We start from the raw sequence: 22,181 nt of genomic DNA, 5'->3' as shown, positions 1-22,181 counted from the left end.
ACGGCTAGGTCGTCCTGGTCCCTTTGCAGAAAAACAGCCCCAAAGCATGATGTTCCCACCCCCATGCTTCACAGTAGGTATGGTGTTCTTTGGATGCAACTCAGCATTCTTTGTCCTCCAAACACGACAAGTTGAGTTTTTACCAAAAAGTTATATTTTGGTTTCATCTGACCATATGAAATTCTCCCAATCTTCTTCTGGATCATCCAAATGCTCTCTAGCAAACTTCAGACGGGCCTGGACATGTACTGGCTTAAGCAGGGGGACACGTCTGGCACTGCAGGATTTGAGTCCCTGGCAGCGTAGTGTGTTACTGATGGTATGCTTTGTTACTTTGGTCCCAGCTCTCTGCAGGTCATTCACTAGGTCCCCCCGTGTGGTTCTGGGATTTTTGCTCACCGTTCTTGTGATCATTTTGACCCCATGGGGTGAGATCTTGCGTGGAGCCCCAGATCGAGGGAGATTATCAGTGGTCTTGTGTCTTCCATTTCCTAATAATTGCTCCCACAGTTGATTTCGAGCTGCTTACCTATTGCAGATTCAGTCTTCCCAGCCTGGTGCAGGTCTACAATTTTGTTTCTGGTGTCCTTTGACAGCTCTTTGGTCTTGGCCATAGTGGAATTTGGAGTGTGACTGTTTGAGGTTGTGGACAGGTGTCTTTTATACTGATAACAAGTTCAAACAGGTGCCATTGACTTCTTCGAGATAGGGGGCGCTCTTTTAATTTTTGGATAAAAAACGTTCCCGTTTTAAACAAGATATTTTGTCACGAAAAGATGCTCAACTATGCATGTAATTGACAGCGTTGGAAAGAAAAAACTCAGGCGTTTCCAAAACTGCAAAGATATTATTTGTGAGTGCCCCAGAACTAATGCTACAGGCGAAACCAAGATGAAGTTTCATACAGGAAATGCCCCAGATTCTGAAGGCGCTGTGTTCCAATGTCTCCTTATATGGCTGTGAATGCACCAGGAATGAGCCTGCCCTTTCTGTAGTTTCTCCAAGGTGTCTGCAGCATTGTGACGTATTTGTAGGCATATCATTGGAAGATTGACCATAAGAGTCAATTTACCATTTACCAGGTGTCCGCACGGTGTCCTGTGTCGAAATTATTGCGTAAGCTCTAGGTCCATGCGCATTCCATTTCTTCAGAAGAGAATGTCAACTACCACAAAGGATTTATCGTTGATAGATATGTGAAAAACACCTTGAGGATTGATTCTAAACCATGTTTGCCATGTTTCTGTCGATATTAATGGAGTTAATTTGGAAAAAAAAGTTCACGTTTTAATTACTTAATTTTCATTTTTTTCATACCCAAACGTGATGAAGAAAACGGAGCGATTTGTCAACACAAATAATATTTTTGTATAAACTGAACATTTGCTATCTAACTGAGAGTCTCCTCATTGAAAACATCTGAAGTTCTTCAAGGGTAAATTATTTTATTTGAATGCTTTTCTGTTTTTTGTGAAAATGTTGCATGCTGAATGCCAGGCTTAATCCTATGCTAGGCTATCAATAGTGTTACACAAATGCTTGTTTTGCGATGGTTGAGAAGCATATTTTTGAAAATCTGAGATGATAGTGTTGTTAACAAAAGGCTAAGCTTGAGAGCAAATAGATTTATTTCATTTCATTTGCAATTTTCATGAATAGTTAACGTTGCGTTATGCTCATGAGCTTGCGGATAGATTTACACAATCCTGGATACAGGTTTTTTTCGTAGCTAAAAGTGATGCAGAAAACGGAGCGATTTGTCCTAAACAAATAATCTTTCAGGAAAAACTGAACATTTGCTATCTGAGAGTCTCCTCATTGAAAACATCTGAAATTCTTCAAAGGTAAATGATTTTATTTGAATGCTTTTCTGGTTTTTGTGAAAATGTTGCCTGCTGAATGCTAATGCTAAATGCTACGCTAGCTATCAATAGCTATCAATACTGTTACACAAATGCTTGTTTTGCTATGGTTGAGAAGCATATTTGTTTAAATCTGAGATGACAGTGTTGTTAACAAAAGGCTAAGCTTGAGAGCTAGCATATTGAGTTCATTTCATTTGCGATTTTCATGAATAGTTAACGTTGCATTATGGTAATGGGCTTGAGGCTGTAGTCACGATCCCTGATCCGGGATGGCTCGACGCAAGAAGTTAATCCAGGTGGAGGACAGAGGAGCCTCTTAAAGAAGAAGTTACAGGTCTGTGAGAGACAGAAATCTTGCTTGTTTGTAGGTGACAAATACTTATTTTCCACCATAATTTGCAAATAAATTAATTAAAAATCCTACAATGTGATTTTCTGGATTTTGTTCTAATTTTGTCTGTCATAGTTGAAGTGTGCCTATGATGAAAATTACAGGCATCTCTCATCTTTTTAAGTGGGAGAACTTGCACAATTGGTGGCTGACTAAATACTTTTTTGCCCCACTGTATATAAATATCCAGTCCGCCTAAACAACTGGAGACCCCTTACACTTATGTTGTGTTGCCAAATTCTTAGCAAAATGCATAGCGCATAGAATTAAAAAAAGGTTTTGTCGGATATTATTCATCCTAATCAGACGGTTTTTTACATGGACGATACATTGGTGATAATATAAGTACTGGAAACAATAGAACACTATGAAAGACCAAGCCTGGTATTTATAGCTGCCTTTGATCAAGTTTGACTGGAATTTATATATAAATGCCTGGACTGTTTTAATATCGGAGAATCTCTTACACAATGTGATAAAGTTATATATAGTTAACCTAGGAGTAAAATAGTAAATAATGGCTACTTCTTAGAAAGTATTACATTGTCAAGAGGAGAAAAACAAGATTGTCTGTCCACTATCAGCATATCTATTTATTATGGCCATCGAAAGGTTAGCTATTACAATCAAATCAAATCAAATTGTATTTGTCACATACACATGGTTAGCAGATGTTAATGCGAGGGTAGCGAAATACTTGTGCTTCTAGTTCCGACAATGCAGTAATAACCAACAAGTAATCTAACTAACAATTCCAAAACTACTGTCTTATACACACAAGTGTAAGGGGATAAAGAATATGTACATAAAGATATATGAATGAGTGATGGTACAGAGCGGCATAGGCAAGATACAGTAGATGGTATCGAGTACAGTATATAAATATGAGATGAGTATGTAAACAAAGTGGCATAGTTAAAGTGGCTAGTGATAAATGTATTACATAAAGATGCAGGAGATGATATAGACTACAATATATACGTATACATATGAGATGAATAATGTAGGGTATGTCTACATTATATTAGGTAGCATTGTTTAAAGTGGCTAGTGATATATTTTACATCATTTCCCATCAATTCCCATTATTAAAGTGGCTGGAGTTGAGTCAGTGTGTTGGCAGCAGCCACTCAATGTTTGTGGTGGCTGTTTAACAGTCTGATGGCCTTGAGATAGAAGCTGTTTTTCAGTCTCTCTGTCCCAGCTTTGATGCACCTGTACTGACCTCACCTTCTGGATGATAGCGGGGTGAACAGGCAGTGGCTCGGGTGGTTGTTGTCCTTGATGATCTTTATGGCTTTCCTGTAACATCGGGTGGTGTAGGTGTCCTGGAGGGCAGGTAGTTTGCCCCCGGTGATGCGTTGTGCAGACCTCACTACCCTCTGGAGAGACTTGGGCGGAGCAGTTGCCGTACCAGGCGGTGATACAGCCCACCAGGATGCTCTCGATTGTGCATCTGTAAAAGTTTGTGAGTGCTTTTGGTGACAAGCCAAATTTCTTCAGCCTCCTCCTCCTCTTCTTCACGATGCTGTCTGTGTGGGTGGACCAATTCAGTTTGTCTGTGATGTGTATGCCGAGGAACTTAAAACTTGCTACCCTCTCCACCACTGTTCCATCGATGTGGATAGGGAGGTGTTCCCTCTGCTGTTTCCTGAAGTCCACAATCATCTCCTTAGTTTTGTTGACGTTGAGTGTGAGGTTATTTTCCTGACACCACACTCCGAGGGCCCTCACCTCCTCCCTGTAGGCCGTCTCGTCGTTGTTGGTAATCAAGCCTACCACTGTTGTGTGGTCCGCAAACTTGATGATTGAGTTGGAGCCGTGCGTGGCCACGCAGTCGTGGGTGAACAGGGAGTACAGGAGGGGGCTCAGAACGCACCCTTGTGGGGCCCCAGTGTTGAGGATCAGCAGGGTGGAGATGTTGTTGCCTACCCTCACCACCTGGGGGCGGCCCGTCAGGAAGTCCAGTACCCAGTTGCACAGGGCGGGGTCGAGACCCAGGGTCTCGAGCTTGATGACGAGCTTGGAGGGTACTATGGTGTTAAATGCCGAGCTGTAGTCGATGAACAGCATTCTCACATAGGTATTCCTCTTGTCCAGATGGGTTAGGGCAGTGTGCAGTGTTGTTGAGATTGCATCGTCTGTGGACCTATTTGGGCGGTAAGCAAATTGGATTGGGTCTAGGGTGTCAGGTAGGGTGGAGGTGATATGGTCCTTGACTAGTCTCTCAAAGCACTTCATGATGACGGAAGTGAGTGCTACGGGGCGGTAGTCGTTTTGCTCAGTTACCTTAGCTTTCTTGGGAACAGGAACAATGGTGGCCCTCTTGAAGCATGTGGGAACAGCAGACTGGGATAGGGATTGATTGAATATGTTCGTAAACACACCAGCCAGCTGGTCTGCGCATGCTCCGAGGGTGCGGCTGGGGATGCCGTCTGGGCCTGCAGCCTTGCGAGGGTTAACACGTTTAAATGTTTTACTCACCTCAGCTGCAGTAAAGGAGACCGCATGTTTTCGTTGCAGGCAGTGTCAGTGGCACTGTATTGTCCTCAAAGCGGGCAAAACAGTTATTTAGTCTGCCTGGGAGCAAGACATCCTGGTCCGTGACGGGGCTGGTTTTCTTTTTGTAATCCGTGATTGACTGTAGACCCTGCCACATACCTCTTGTGTCTGAGCCGTTGAATTGAGATTCTACTTTGTCTCTATACTGACGCTTAGCTTGTTTGATTGCCTTGCGGAGGTCACCTTGCCCTGATTAAAAGCAGTGGTTCGCGCTTTCAGTTTCACGCGAATGCTGCCATCAATCCAAGGTTTCTGGTTTGGGAATGAGATCCAACAATAATTAAGGGGCTTGTCTTTTAAATCTCCAATATGGATCTCTGCACAGCCTCATCTACGAGGATCTAGATATTTTTTTATAGATAATTAAAACCAAATTATGATAAGCTATTACGTATTGGATCTTTAAAAAATACAACTTTTACATTACCGTGTAGTTTACCAATAAAATGGTCCAATTGATTAATGAATTGGTAATTTCCCAGTTTACCTATATACTTATGGATCTGCCTACACTAATGACTTGTTTTTGAAATTATATGAGCAAAAAATATTCCACTTTATTTGGAATGACAAGCCAGACGAAGTTTTACGGGCCTATTTATATAATGATTATGAATTCGGAGGGAGAAAATGATTAAATATTAAAGCATTGGACCTCTCACTAAAGTCTTCAATCACACAAAAACTATACTTAAATCCGAACTGGTTCTCTAGTAGATTAGTAAGAATTGCTCACCTCATGTTCAGGAATCACCTTTTTCTCCAAAATATCGCTATTTTCAAAACAAGCCATATAAAGCTGATTGCAATTTCAATTTAATGCAACAGAAAAGACAGAACAAATATTATGTTAAACTCAATACAAACAAAAGTGTAATTTTTGTAAATATCATAAATAGGACTGGTGGAGTTATGTCACACATGTAGTTACAAAATGGATGAAGCAAGTGGAAAGGGAAGGATGTAAGGCAAATGTCTGTCAGCCCTACATTAAAGACCACAATTGGCAAAAAAATAACATTTGTGATAAATAAGATAATATTTAATTTACAGCTACATTATACTGTTTGCAAAATAGTTGGGAGGAGATTCCATGGCACATGGCACATGGTTTATGAACTGATATACAAAATGACGCCAGATTAAAAACTTTTATAAAAATTATTATACAAAATTCTTGCAACCAATATAATGTTATCTATATGGGGGATACAACCATCCCAGCTTTGCAGATTTTTCTGCAAAGAGACAATCATTAGATCCCTTGTTTTGGTACTGCCCATGTGTAGCTTGTTTTTGGTCTCAGATTCAGGAACGGCTGAAAAATTGCAACATTTCCTTGGAGCAAATAACACTGCTGGGTGATTTGAAAAATCATAGCCAATCATTCAATATTATAATAATACTCTTAGCAAAGGTGTTTATCTTTAATATATAATCTGTAGAAACTATGAAAATAGAAAGGTTCAGAACTTTGAAACATCACAGCACAGTAGAAACATATGGCAGCTATAAATCAGAACTGGTTTGGTCTTCAGTGATAGATGGGATGATTTGAGGGTAGCTGAAGGATGGGACAAAAAACAAACAAAAGATAACTCATGTAAAATATACTGTCCATTTTGTTCATACTGTGCTATAGAAAAAACCTCAAACAGGATGTACCCGTGAAAAGAACTATTCAACGCTGGTCTGACCAATCGGAATCCACACCTCAAGATTGTTGTGAACACCCAGACTGGGAAATGTTCTGGGCAGCCTAAGAGAATAACATTGAAGAGAATAACATACGCTGATTCGGTAAGTGAGTTTATAAGGAAGTGCATTGGAGATGTTGTACCCACTGTGACTATTGTTGGAATCGGCTAAACTTTGAACATTAAGATATTAAATAAATGATAGAGACAAAGCCTTGAATAGAAAGAGTTTGTAAAAAGTGTTTGATGGATGAGAGGAGAGCGATGTGTTGATATAGGGAAGACAGATGGATATCTGTGGATTAGGTGAAGAAGGGGTTGAGGTCATTAGTTGAGGAGTGAGGTCAGTTCCCCTTAAGGGAGTAATCGGAGTTGTATCTGGTTTCCTTCTTTCCTGTGGAGCCATAAACTGTAAAGTAGTGGAGTGTATTAAGTAGGATGCATATAAACTGTGATGTCTGAAATGTTTAATGATGATTATTATTTATTATTATTATTATTATTAAACTTGGATAAAGCTTCTCTAGTGTCCTTGAGTTATTTACTCTGAAAAATAAGAACCTAACACTATTAAAACCTACCCTAACCAGAAACAGTGGATAGATGGCGGCATTCACACAAACCTGAAAGCGCAAACCACCGCATTTAACCATGGAAAGATGACTGGTAATATGGTAGAATATAAACAGTGTAGTTATTCCCTCCGCAAGGCAATCAAACAAGCGAAATGTCGGTATAGGGACAAAGTGGAGTCGCAATTCAACGACTCAGACATGAGACACATGTGGCAGGGTCTACGGGCAATTACAGACTACAAAAATAAAACCGGCAAGTCACAGACACTGACGTCTTGCTTCCAGACAAACTAAACACATTATTTTCCCGCTTTAAGGATAACACAGTGCTACCGAAGTGGCCCGCTACCAAGGACTGCGGGCCACCCCTCTCCTTCTCCGTGGCCAACCTGTGTAAGACATTTAAACGTGTTAACCCTCGCAAGGCTGCCGGTCCAGACGGCATCCCTAGTTGCGTCCTAAGAGCATGAGGACATATTCAATCTCTCTCTATCCCAGTCTGCTGTACCCACATGCTTCAAGATGTCCACCATTGTTCCTGTACCCAAGAAGGCAAAGATAACTAACTAAATGACTATCGCGAAGCACTCACTTATGTCATCATGAAGTGCTTTGAGAGACTAGTCAAGCATCAGATCACCTCCACCTTACCTTCCACCCTAGACCCACTTCAATTTGCATACCGCCACAATAGGTCCACAGACGAAGCAATCGCCATCACACTGTACACTGCCCTATCCCATCTGGACAAGAGGAATACCTATGTAAGAAAGATGTTCATTGACTACAGCTCAGCTCAGTTAAAGTTAGGGGAAAATAACAAAAAAGGAAAATATATTTAATAATTTTTACTCCCAATTAGGGGATGGGTGGCAGGGTTAGGGGGAAAAAATAAAGAAGGAAAATATATATATAATATATACAGTACCATTCAAAAGTGAGGTAGTCACCCGGAATGCAATTCATTTAACAAGTGTGCCTTGTTAAAAGTTAATTTGTTGAATATCTTTCCTTCTTAATGTGTTCGAATCAATCAGTTGTGTTGTGACAAGGTAGGGTGGTATATAGAAGATAGCCCTTTTTGGTAAAAGACCAAGTCCATATTTTGGCAAGAACAGCTCAAATGAGCAAAGAGAAACAACAGTCCATCATTACTTTAAGACATGAAGGTCAGTCAATGTGGAACATTTCAAGAACTTTGAAAGTTTCTTCAAGTGCAGTCGCAAAAACCATCAAGTGCTATGATGAAACTGGCTCTAATGAGGACCGCCACAGGAAAGGAATACCCAGAGTTACCTATGCTGCAGAGGATACGTTCATTAGAGTTACCAGCCTCAAAAATTGCAGTCCAAACAAATGCTTCACAGAGTTCAAGCAACTGACACATCTCAACATCAACTGTTTAGAGGAGACTGCATGAACCAGGCCTTCATGGTCAAATTTCTGCAGAGAAATCACTTCTAAATGACTTCAATATTAAGAAGAAACTTGCTTTGGCAAAGAAACAATAGACATTAGAGAAATGGACATTAGTCCGGTGGAAATCAGTCCTTTGGTCTGATGAGTCCAAATTTGAAATTTGGACTCACCGCCATGTCTTTGTGAGAAGCAGAGTAGGTAAACGGATGATCCCCGCATGTGTGGTTCCCACCGTGAAGCATGGAGGGGGTGGTGTGATGTGTGGGGTGCTTTTATTTAGAATTATAGAATTTATTTAGAATTAAAGGCACGCTTAACCAGCATGGCTACCACAGCATTCTGCTGCGATACGCCATCCCATCTGCTTTTGCGCTTAGTGGGACTAACATTTATTTTTCAACAGGACAATGACCCAAGACACATCCAGGCTGTGTAAGAATCATTCTCACCCGACCTCAACCCAATTGAGATGGTTTGGGATGAGTTGGACGACAGAGTGAAGGAAAAGCAGCCAACAAGTGCTTAGCATATGTGGAAACTCCTTCAAGACTATTGGAAAACATTCCAGGTGAAGCTGGTTGAGAGAATGCCAAGCTTGTGCAAAGTTGTCATCAAGGCAAAGGATGGCTACTTTGAAGAATCTCAAATATAAAATATATTTTGAATTTTATAACACTTTTTTGGCTACTGCATGATTCCATGTAGTATCTCATAGTTGTGATGTCTACAACATTATTCTACAATGCAGAAAATAGTAAAAATAAAGAAAAACCCTTGAATGAGTAGGTGTGTCCAAATGTTTGACTGGTATATGGGGGATTGGAAATTATGCAGACAATTACACTAATAGAATCCACAATGTAACTGCAATATCAAAGCTGACCTCCCCTACAAAAATATATAAATACAAATAAATCATTGATGACTCTTTTCAAATCCAATGTATTTTCCACGTCCATTCGAACAATGTTGATTCAACCAGTTTGTGTCCAGTGGGTTACTTCTGAGTTTTTCCTTATCTCAGTCGGACACACTCTATAGTGATGGCTGCGGTGGAATGTCCCATCTCCGTATCCGGATGGCGGGTGCCATGTTGCCGGGTGGATAATAGGACTCGCCTCATTGAGCAAGCTTATTGGATCTTCCTCACAACTATAAGTGGTGCTCTAAATTGAACACAATCCGTGTTTTTTTTTTCACCGAGTGTGTTTATTACATTAGGTGGGAAGAGCAAGAGAGCCAAGACAATATTGTGGGCGCTCATGCATAACCGGTGCTTATAGCTCGCGTGAGATCACATTTCAATCACTCCCGAAACACTCTCAGGTGGCTTGCATTCCTGGATTCACTGGGGCCTTCCTGAGGACAAATTATAGAATTAAAATGACAACCTTTCACTTTTTGGGCTACAAAGCCCCGAGCTGGCACTAATTGAAATCTTCAATCACAGAAACAGTGCGAATATAGAAGAAATCAAAGGAGCGGTGGCAGCTGCTCCTTTGATCATTAAGTAGCTCTTTAATGAGCCTGTCTAGATCGGTGAGTCTGTTCTTTCTCTCAAATGATGCCGATCTGAGGTGAATGCTCAGTTCATATGTTCAACACAGCACAATTTAGTGACTCTACAGTTCTAACTGCTGGAGTCACTGCCTTTGTAGCGGTGGTGGTTCAAAACTACACTTGCGTGATGAGTAACCTTGCTTGAGACCTGATGGACAGGTTCAAACCCCTGTCCATCACACTTCCACCTACATCACAGGATGCTGCTGAGGGGAAAATGGCTCATAATAATGTCCGGAACAGAGCAAAGGGAATGGGAATGTTGGACGTATTTGACACCATTGCACTAATTCTGCTCAAGCCATTAACCACGAGCCCATTCTCCCCAATTGAGGTTCCCTCAACCTCCTGTGACCTACACAATTAACCAGATTCATTCTGAATCATGACTTGATTCTTACACACCAGGTATGATTCTTTTCGTATCAATAACTCAAAAGAGAACCTGCATTGAATCATATCAGAGAAAAATAAATGTTCCACCACGATTGACAATCTCTACCACCAGAGACAGAAGTTCCTTCTTTGTATGAGACCAAGTGTCTCTGGACCGATAAGCGTTTCATTTTGCCTGTGGTCCTGGGGTGCGATTGTTTGGGACCTGGAAACCCTGCACCTTTGTCAGTGCTGTGACTGGAGTGTAGGAGGGGAGAAGGATTCTGTCTCACTAGGTGACTCTATTCTCACCCTGAGAGGAGCAACAATTCTGTATGCCACTGATCGATACACCCCAGTGCCTGGCCTAAGAGAGCCTTTACACTGTGGCTCCGTAAGGGGCTTCTCATCCTTAACATCACTGCTGTATGGCTGCTATTGTAGAAGGGACCATTGTATATGGTTGGATAGGCTTTTGATATGTATAAAACGAGAGCAGGTAGCCATATTGTATGCTACACTAGTCTTCATAAGTCTGCTCTGAGATCAGGCCCAGCTGCTACAGTGAGAGGAAAAATATGTCTGGGTAGGGTTTTAATGATTCTGATTTGTTGAGCTTTGTTCCTTCAGAGAACCAAGGTTACATATATAACTGAACGTTTTGGTTATGATATTCAAGGGGAGATATGATATGATATGCTAGCTAGATGGCTAACTCTTCGTTCACGACTGCATATGAATGGATAGGTATTAGCTATAGTGGACTCTATAGCTTCTCACCATTCACCACCACCTCGATGTCGACAAAGTCGATCTCGCCGCGGGCCTCCACTCGCGCCTCGCAGCGGTACACGCCCTCGTCTGCCTTGGTCACCTTGTGGATCTGCAGGTTGTTGTTGGGCAGCACCTGGAACCTGCCTTCAGGGGGGTATAGAGAGAGCGATACAGAGTGACGAAGGGAGTGATAGAGAGGGATAGACAGAGAAAAGGGGGCAAGAATAGAGAGAGGGATAGAGCATAAGAAAAGAGAGAAAGAAAGAAAGAAAGAAAGAAAGAAAGAAAGAAAGAAAGAAAGAAAGAAAGAAAGAAAGAAAGAAAGAAAGAAAGAAAGAAAGAAAGAAAGAAAGAAAGAAAGAAAGAAAGAAAGAGGGGTGGAGAGAGTTAGAAAGAGCCGTGTAATAAGGAAAGAAAGATACAAGGAAAACGATAGAAAGGAAAAATAGTGAAAGGAAGTACCATGACTCCAATCACACACTTGCTATCAAATAATATTTTCAGAAACCTTTATCACTTTTAGCTTTTTTAAAATAAAGTTAGCTTAGCGAAGTGAGATAAATGCTTTAGCAGTTAGGTCTGCAGTTTACAAAAAGTTTCCCATCCTTCTTAATTGTTGTCACTGGCAGATAAGTGATAACCCTATCTTTCTCTGTCGAGAGCAAAGATATTTAAAACCTTGTCCTGTAATTAGCGTGGATTTTTTAAAAAGCCCCCTATCTCTACCTTTAATCATTACTGCACAGTAAGGGGAGATAGTGCGTCGAAGGGAAGGGCCTTTGAATTTCAATTAAAAAACCTGACTACTTTCAAAGGATTCAAACAAATCATTTACCTAATCAGGAAGACTGTCTATGTGATGGGTGAATGAGAGGGAAGGTGTAGGAGGAAAAGTAATGATGGGGTGAAAGAATATTGGTAAACAAGTCTGAACCTGCAAATTAACTTCTGTCCATCATGCAAGAGCCATGAATGTGTTCCCAATAGTCGAAGATACATTTTATTCCTTCTCCTTTCTTTCTCAGCCCCAAGATGTGTTCCAATAATCGAAGATACTTTCTCTTCTCCTTTCCTTCTAAGCCATAGGATGTGTTTCAATCTAAGACACTGTTCTTTCCTTATCCTTTCCTCCTTTGTTACAGGATGTGGTTCCAATAGTATACGACACCTTTGTTTCCATTCCTTTTAGGAGCAATGATCTGAAATAACTCATTTAATGAAGAAAAATAAAAGTCGATAAATATGGTGGAATTATTTCCTGTGCTGTCACTTACAGTATCAGTGTTCAAGACAGACGGAATATCCCCTTCATATCCCCACATACTGTATCTCAACAACATAACCACACAAAAAATAAGTGAAGAGATAATACAAAATAAAGAAAGAAAAGATAATTAAGGTGGAATAATATCCTGTACTGTGACTTTTCAGTGGCCATGAGAGAAGGAAGTAGAAAGATCTTCTTCCCACAGATCTCAACAACATGGAAACAAAAAAAATACTATATAAAAAGTAGAAAGACATAATGGAGGAATAATATTCTGTTCTTTCACTATTCAGTAGACATGAAGGAAGGAAGATATACAGTGGGGCAAAAAAGTAGTCAGCCACCAATTGTGCAAGTTCTCCCACTTAAAAATATGAGAGAGGCCTGTAATTTTCATCATAGGTACACTTCAACTATGACAGACAAATTGAGAAACAAAATCCAGAAAATCACATTGTAGGATTTTTAATGAATTTATTTGCAGATAATGGTGGAAAATAAGTATTTGGTCACCTACAAACAAGATTTCTGGCTCTCACAGACCTGTAACTTCTTCTTTAAGAGGCTCCTCTGTCCTCCACTCGTTACCTGTATTAATGGCACCTGTTTGAACTTGTTATCAGTACAAAAAACACCTGTTCACAACCTCAAACAGTCACACTCCAAACTCCACTATGGGCAAGACCAAAGAGCTGTCAAAGGACACCAGAAACAAAATTGTAGACCTGCACCAGGCTGGGAAGACTTAATCTGCAATAGGTAAGCAGCTTGGTTTGAAGAAATCAACTGTGGGAGCAATTATTAGGAATGGAAGACATACAAGACCACTGATAATCTCCCTCGATCTGGGGCTCCACGCAAGATCTCACCCCGTGGGGTCAAAATTCCCCGTGGGGAGCAAAAATCCCAGAACCACACGGGGGACCTAGTGAATGACCTACAGAGAGCTGGGACCAAAGTAAGACACTACGCCGCCAGGGACTCAAATCCTGCAGTGCCAGACGTGTCCCCCTGCTTAAGCCAGTACATGTCCAGGCCCGTCTGAAGTTTGCTAGAGAGCATTTGGATGATCCAGAAGAAGATTGGGAAAATGTCATATGGTCAGATGAAACCAAAATATAACTTTTTGGTCAAAACTCAACTCGTCATGTTTGGAGGACAAAGAATGCATCCAAAGAACACCATACCTACTGTGAAGCATGGGGGTGGAACATCATGCTTTGGGGCTGTTTTTCTGCAAAGGGACCAGGACGACTGATCCGTGTAAAGGAAAGAATGAATGGGGGCATGTATCGTGAGATTTTGAGTGAAAACCTCCTTCCATCAGCAAGGACATTTTTTAATTAAAAAAAAAATGTTTACCTTTATTTAACCAGGCAAGTCAGTTAAGAACATATTCTTATCTTCAATGATGGCCTGGGAACAGTGGGTTAACTGCCTGTTCAGGGGCAGAACGACAGATTTGTACCTTGTCAGCTCGGGGTTTGAACTCACAACCTTCCGGTTACTAGTCCAACGCTCTAACCACTAGGCTACACTGCCGCCCCATTGAAGATGAAACGTGGCTGGGTCTTTCAGCATGACAATGATCCCAAACACACCGCCTGGGCAACGAAGGAGTGGCTTCGTAAGAAGCATTTCAAGGTCCTGGAGTGGCCTAGCCAGTCTCCAGATCTCAACCCCATAGAAAATCTTTGGAGGGAGTTGAAAGTCCGTGTTGCCCAGCAACAGCCCCAAAACATCACTGCTCTAGAGGAGATCTGCATGGAGGAATGGGCCAAAATACCAGCAACTGTGTGAAAACCTTGTGAAGACTTACAGAAAACGTTTGACCTCTGTCATTGCCAACAAAGGGTATATAACAAAGTATTGAGATAAACTTTTGTTATTGACCAAATTACTTATTTTCCACCATAATTTGCTAATAAATTAATAAAAAATTCTACAATGTGATTTTCTGGATTTTTTTTCTTCTCATTTTGTCTGTCATAGTTGAAGTGTACCTATGTTGAAAATTACAGGCCTCTCTCATCTTTTTAAGTGGGAGAACTTGCACAATTGGTGACTAAATACGTTTTTCCCCACTGTAAGAGGAAGAAGGAAGAAAGCATGGAAGCGAGCATCGGACCACCAAAAGACATTTGCATCCTCTACTCTAAATTTTCTAGGCAGGCTTGTTAACATGCTTTATTGTCCAACAATATGTTTAATGAAATCACATGCTTTGGCTTTTATTGCTGGAACTTACTATTTATAGCGTCAAACCCCTGACAGAATCTGGGGAATACATTTTTCATAACAGTGGTTTGTTTAAATAGGTTACATCCCAAATGACACCCTTGTCACTATACAGTGCACTGCATATGAACAGGGCCCATAGGGCTACATAGGGAATAGGGTGCAATTTGGGACACACCCATGTTCTACAGTAATTAAACTGATATGTCTCAAAATGGTGTGTGAAGCAAGCTGACATGTAAACTGAATTGATTAGATGTAAAAAAAAAAATATTCGCTAGCAAACCTGTTAATTGTCTTCTGATATCAATGATAATGTAATTATCAGCTGCTTCATTAAAAGCAGAATGTAAAATAACATCAAGGAGTGGGCCCATAAAAAAAAATCCAATGACATTTTCACATGAAAATATCTCTTGATTTCTATATGACTTGTACTGCTCAATAGATTACTTTTCATGAGTCAAGTTATGTTGCTATTATGGTAGCTACAGTAAGCACGTGACAAAGTTAGGCATTTTAACAAGCAAATAAGGTTTATCAACACATCAACAGAGGCAGCATGTATCAATTGACCATACGCAGACTTACTGTAGTGCTCCTCTGTGATCTCCATGCTCCTGAAGCCCTTTTGGTAGAACCAAGTGACCGCGGGTGCCGGGGAGGCGATGACATCACACACCACCTCTGCCGCCTCGTCGTGACGGAACTCCTGGGGGGACCTCGCGTTGCGGAACGTCAGCTTCTCTGTCACATAGGAAATGAGGTAACAGGAACTGAAGACACATTAGAGATGTCTTTCCAAGAGTTTATGTTACAATATTCACGCAAGTATACCATTTAGAATGCATGGCCAATACATCACCTCATTCTAAGTAGTATGCGAGTGTGGACTTTGGAACAGAGCCCAAGTAACGTGTATTGATTGAGGGAAACCCTGCAGTGGAGTAGAGCGTAAACTCCATTCTATAGAACAAACTGTTTTACATATTGTTTATAATTCTACAGCACTGAGACAACTCGGATTCTCTGTGCTCTAAAATAGTCCCATTAACTTTCCCACACCATATTGAATGAATCCTCCCACCCTGAAAGTTCTGTTTGTAATCAAATGATTGATTCAACTTGTGTCGGTCTAAAGCTGTGGCACCTGTCTGACAAGCCCTGGCAGAAGTTTGATAGGTTACACCAGGGGAAAGCTGACTTGGGACCTGCATTTCTCTTCTCTTAAAAAACACTCCACCACCCTCTCAGAACCCGTAGTGCTGGCTCGTGTGGTCAACTTATCACACGGCGTGTGTGTATGTTGTATGGAGAGAAAAAAAGAGTGTGCATGCATGCGTGTGTATTTGGCACGTGGAGTTTGGCACAGGGTTATCCACTGTGTGTGGCAAAATGAAAGTGTGCATAAATCACATGCATGGCCTTATTTATTTCAGTCCCATCTACTAGATCACTCCGCAACCTAGCACATTAGCATTTTCCAAAGTGATTTATGTCAGGCGGCTCTCCAAAACATACTTTTTTCTCTTCGCTGCTCTTTAAAGTGCCTTGCGTCCTCCTGACTCTGAATGTGAGATTCAACCCTCCTCATCTGCCCGGTTTCAACCCACGGCACGTTTTAGAGCTGTTATTGTAAACATTTTGTTTTTCATTTTCTCGTTGCTTGGTTTCTCTCCTCTCTCTCTGTGTCTCATTCCCTCACCCCCTCTCTTGTGCTATGCCATTCCCTTTAATTCCCTTACCCCCTCTCTCTCATTCTCTCCCTCTCCTTCTCTCACTAAATCTCAAATTCCCCCACCCCTCTCTCTCCATTTTTCTCTCTCTTTCGCGCTCTATTTAATTCCCTCACTCCCATTTTCTCTCTTCCCCTCATTCCCTCTCCCTCTCCTTCCCCCAGTTCTCTCCCTGGGATTCAAACATGTTGTTTTCCCTTGTTCTCCCGCTACTTATTTTCCATTTCCTGTCTCCTTTGTCGTTACCCTGCTCGACAAGAAAACCAGTAAGAAAAACAAATTCTCTCGTGTAACAGTCTACTGCTCACTTGACACCGTCAAATTGGTAACACAGTGAGAATTTCTCCTCCGTCATTTTGCCCACATAGCTGCAAGGGCAGCTGTCAAAGTGGGGTGACATGACAATTTTCTTGGAGCTCCCTCAGGTGGGGCATCGACTGCCTCCAACGTCTCCTGTCTGAAATGGTTCTCCGTTGGCTGTTGCTCAAAGATAGACACTGGAAACTATACTTGTCAACTACTCAGCAGTGCGGAAAATTATAGTCTTTCGTCCGTGAGCTATAAAAAAAGTTATAATATGAGTTTGAATATGGATAGCTTTTGTCAGGTTGTGAGATGTGATGCATGAACACATATGATAATGTCAAGACATGTGCACGTGTGTGTGGGTGTGTGTTGACGACTTCTGGAAATGTCAACACCCACAAATGGTAATGTGCAGCACATTTCAAGTGGCTGTCCAATTTTCGTAACATGTGGTGTTTATGTTTATCACAAGAAATCACGTTCGGTGTAGCCTCAGATGGGTGCTGGCTACTACTGGCCTGCTCAAGCCCTTTAGGTGACTATCTTCCTGTTACTGCTCATACATACTGAACACACAGTGCTGAACGGTGGCTGACTGATGTTGTCATAGATACAGCTGCCAAGCTGTGGTACCGCTGTAACGAGGTGTGTGAGAGAGGAGGTAGAGGAGAGGGAGAGAAAGGTAAGCACCTTCCAGAGGGGGGTGTGCGTACGTGTGTGTGCGTGCATAAGAGCGTGTGCATATGTACATACAGTTGAAGTCGGAAGTTTACATACACCTTAGCCAAATACATTTAAACTCAGTTTTTCACAATTCCTGACATTTAATCCTAGTAAGAATTCCCTGGCTTAGGTCAGTTAGGATCACCACTTTATATTAAGAATGTGAAATTTCTGAAGAATAGTAGAGAGAATGATTTATTTCAGCTTTTATTTCTTTCATCACATTCCTAGTGGGTCAAAAGGTATGTACACTCAATTAGTATTTGGTAGCATTGCCTTTAAATTGTTTAACTTGGGTCAAACGTTTAGGGGTAGCCTTCCACGAGCTTCCCACAATAAAGGGTGAATTTTGGCCCATTCCTCCTGACAGAGCTGGCGTAGGCCTCCTTGCTCACACGCCTTTGCAGTTGCAAAGGACAGCGCTATAGGTCAGCGCTTCGTGATGGCCACTCCAATACCTTGACTTTGTTGTCCTTTAGCCATTTTGCCACAACTTTAGAAGTATGCTTGGGGTCATTGTCCATTTGGAAGACCAATTTGCGACCAAACTTTAACTTCCTGACTGATGTCTTGAGATGTTGCTTCAATATATCCACACAATTAGATTATTGAGATTATTGTATCTCATGATGCTATCAATTTTGTGAAGTGCACCAGTCCCTCCTGCAGCAAAGCACCCTCACAACATGATACTGCCACCCCCGTGCTTCACGGTTGGGATGGGGTTCTTTGGCTTGCAGCCTCCCCCTTTTTCCTCCAAACATAACAATATTTATTATTGCCAAACAGTTCTATTTATGTTTCATCAGACCAGAGGACATTTCTCCAAAAAGTTTGATCTTTGTCCCCATGTACAGTTGCAAACTGTAGTCTGGCCTTTTTAATGCAGGTTTTGGAGCGGTGCCTTCTTCCTTGTTGAGCGGCCTTTCAGGTTATGTCGATATAGGACTCGCTTTACTGTGGCTATAGTTACTTTTGTACATGTTTCCTCCAGTATCTTCACAAGGTCCTTTGCTGTTGTTCTGAGTTTGATTTGCCCTTTTTGAACCAAAGTTCGTTCATCTCTAGGAGACAGAAAACCTCTCCTTCCGAGCGGTATGATGGCTGCGCGGTCCCATTTTGTTTATACTTGCATACTATTGTTTGTAAGATGAATGTGGTACCTTCAGGTGTTTGGAAATTGCTCCCAAGGATGAACCAGACTTGTGGAGGTCCACAATTGTTTTTCTGAGGTCTTGGCTGATATATTTTAATTTCCCATGATGTCAAGCAAAGAGGCACTGAGTTTGAAGGTTGGCCTTGAAATACATCCACAGGTACACCTCCAATTGACTCAAATGATGTCAATTAGCCTATCAGAAGCTTCTAAAGCCATGACATCACTTTCTGGAATTTTCCAAGCTGTTTAAAGGCACAGTGTATGTAAACTCTGACCCACTGGAATTGTGATACAGTGAATTATAAGTTAAATAATCTGTCTGTCAACAATTGTTGGAAAAATTACTTGTCATGCAGAAGGTAGATGTCCTAACCGACCGACTAACCGACTATAGTTTGTTAACAAGACATTTGTGGAGTGATTGTACAATTATTTTTAATGACTCCAACATAAGTGTATGAAAGCTTTCGACTTCAACTGTACACACACAGTACACACACCACACCGGTAATTCAAATCAAGCGTCTGCCAGATGGCTACCAGCCGCAAAACTCCTCCGTGTGTCACGTCCCATTAACGGCCACAGAAGATTCCCTCTCCCATACGATTAGAGCCTGCCTCCTTCGCCTGCACACATTCAATACTATCCATCACACACACCACCAGACCCAGCGAACATTCACTACACTCTTTAATGGGCAAGTTATTACGGAGGTGCAATGGAATGTAAATATGGTGTATCTTTATGATCTAACATGGGAGACAGCGATGTATTCAACTCATGTCTGTGTATGTCTAAAGGACCCCTACAGAGGCTGGAATGGATACAGAGGTAATGGAGAGAGTGTGGTGTGTGTGTTCTCCTCTGTTACATATGCATGTAAGTGACACTCACGGTACATCTCCAGCACCATGGTGGCCTCCTGTGTCTGTCCCTGGGCGTCGGTGGCCTGGCAGCGGTAGATGCCCGCGTCCTCCACCTCAGCATTATATATGGTCAGCCTGGAGCTGTCCTCCCCGGTGTGCAGGGCCACACGCTGGGACGACACGATGCGCTCCCCCTGGGGGTTAAACCACTCCAGGTTGACCGGCTCTCCGATCACTGGTGGGACAGAGAAAACTTATAGGTAACATTAAGAAACTCTAAAAAGAACCAAGCCAAGCCTTAGACTTTAGAGCAGTATTTCCCAAACCTCCCCTTGAGTACCCCACCATTAGTTCCACTTATATATTCATAAGCACACCTGAAATAAATGGTAAATTAATCAGCCCTTGTTCAACATGGGAAAGTTATGCCTCTTTGAAATTTGATAAACTTGTCATCCCACTTTGGAGACGAGTAGGAGAAAAATGCAGTTGAATGATTTTCATACTTTCGAGAGCATTGGTGCTCAGGACGTCGATTGTAGTCGACTGGTCGATTGCAAACTTCTTTCTAGGAGACCGCAAAAAAAGTTTTCAAAATGTATGCACTAAAAATATATGTTTGGCAATTCACAGCGTTACCATCGAGTCTGCTTAAAAATAACTATAGTTGCTACATTTGTTTTCCAAACTGTAGCTACCATAGCAACCGTCTGCAGTTAGCACGTTTCCAATTCCACGCTTGCGAGACCTGCAACAGAATATTATTTGATGTTCCAGACATTTTTTTTCTTCTATGAAGTTGCGGTTACGTATTTAATAGGAGTGCTGGACCAAGCAGCAAGAAAACGAATATCTACCACTTTCACCGTGAGTGGGAAGATCTGCCATTCAAACATAGCTCTTGGTAAGAAGGGAAATGTGAAGAGGCATTTCAAAACCGTTCACAATAAATATGAAAGTGACTTTCCAGGTAAAAGTGAACTACGTAAGAGAAAAGTAAAAGAGTTGAAGTCTCATCTAGCTGCCCAACAATCGATCTTTACAAGGCCCGGCTCAAAATCAAAGGCAACCACGATTGCATCATTCCGGGTGAGTCGCATACTAGCAAAGCACAAGAAACTGTTCCAGGATGGAGAAATGGTAAAAGAGGCCTTTTTTAGAGGCAACAGAATGATTGTTTGATGATTTCCAAAATAAATAAGGATGTTCAGCTGTCCAGGAATATGTTTTCGTTTCAGCCTCCTCCATCTACCTCTAACCGAAGCTAGTTTTATGGATTTGTTTTCTATTAAACATGTAAAATTAACAGCCATACAGAAAGACTCAAGTGAAGGTGAAATGAAAGAGGATGAACTTCTTGATGCAGGGAAAACTCCAGGGCTGGATGGCAAACCTTTTTTGATATACTCAAAGCATGTTTTAACCACTCCTATATAAATGGTAGATTATCAGACACTCAACAAGAAGGTCTGATTTCTTCATTACTGAAACAGGATACAAGTGAGAAATATTAATATCCAGGCCATTTAAAAAAATTAGAGGCCCCTTACACTTTAGTGTTGTGAGGCAAAACTTCTCGCAAAATGTATAGCGCATAGAATTTCAAAGGTATTGTCGGATATTATTTATTCTAATCAGAACTTTTTTTTTACATGGACGATACATTGGAGAGTACTGGAAAGTACTGGAAACAATAGAACACGATGACAAATTTGGGAAACTAAGCCTGCTATTCATTACAGACTTTGAAAAGGCTTTTGATAAAGTAGGACTGGAGTTTATATATAAATGCAAGGAACATTTCAATTTTGGAGAATCTCTTATAAAATGGGTTAAAATAATGTATAGTAAACCTAGGTGTAAAATAGTAAAAAATGGCTACTTCACAAAAAGTTTGAACCTGTCCACTATCAGCATATCTATTTGCCATCGAAATGTTATCTATTCAAATCAGATCCAACAATAATATCAAGGGATTGAAAATGCAAGGCTTAAAAACAAAGGTGTCATTATAAATCCACAACTTGGATCCCTCCACAGCCTCATAGAGGATCTAAAAACGTTTTCTAACCTCTCTGGATTATAACCAAATGATGATAACTATATTACGTATTGGATCATTAAAAAAATACTACTTTACCATGTTGGTTACCAATAAAATGGTCAGATTTGTGGATATACTCGGTATACATATCCCGAAAAAAAATAAATGATCTCACTACAATACATTTTAACAGAAAGTTAGCAAAAATAGATAACATCTTGCTACCATTGAAAATACCTTTCTATTTGTGGAACAATTACATTTACATTACATTTAAGTCATTTAGCAGACGCTCTTATCCAGAGTGACTTACAAATTGGTGCATTCACCTTATGACATCCAGTGGAACAGCCACTTTACAATAGTGCATCTAAATCTTTTAAGGGGGAGGGGGGGTGAGAAGGATTACTTTATCCTATCCTAGGTATTCCTTAAAGAGGTGGGGTTTCAGGTGTCTCCGGAAGGTGGTGATTGACTCCGCTGTCCTGGCGTCGTGAGGGAGTGTGTTCCACCATTGGGGAGCCAGAGCAGCGAACAGTTTTGACTGGGCTGAGCGGGAACTGTACTTCCTCAGTGGTAGGGAGGCAAGCAGGCCAGAGGTGGATGAACGCAGTGCCCTTGTT

At 41.2% G+C, this 22,181-nt stretch overlaps 1 protein-coding gene across 3 annotated transcripts in view; it reads right to left on the bottom strand.

Moving 5' to 3' along the window:
• LOC118363658 (neural cell adhesion molecule 2-like) overlaps nt 1-22,181 on the bottom strand; it is a 393,776-nt gene that overhangs the window by 83,811 nt on the left and 287,784 nt on the right. For all 3 annotated transcript variants that reach the window (XM_035744742.2, XM_035744741.2, XM_035744743.2), the window contains exons 3-5: nt 19,543-19,749; nt 15,315-15,470; nt 11,225-11,362 (exon numbers count right to left, since the gene is read on the bottom strand). In XM_035744742.2, the coding sequence (XP_035600635.1) occupies nt 11,225-11,362; nt 15,315-15,470; nt 19,543-19,749 (501 nt within the window). The remainder of the gene's footprint in view (nt 1-11,224; nt 11,363-15,314; nt 15,471-19,542; nt 19,750-22,181) is intronic.

Source organism: Oncorhynchus keta, chromosome 30 (genome assembly GCF_023373465.1).
Source record: "Oncorhynchus keta strain PuntledgeMale-10-30-2019 chromosome 30, Oket_V2, whole genome shotgun sequence".
Lineage (NCBI taxonomy): Eukaryota > Metazoa > Chordata > Actinopteri > Salmoniformes > Salmonidae > Oncorhynchus > Oncorhynchus keta.
This window is presented reverse-complemented; position numbering and strand designations above follow the sequence as displayed.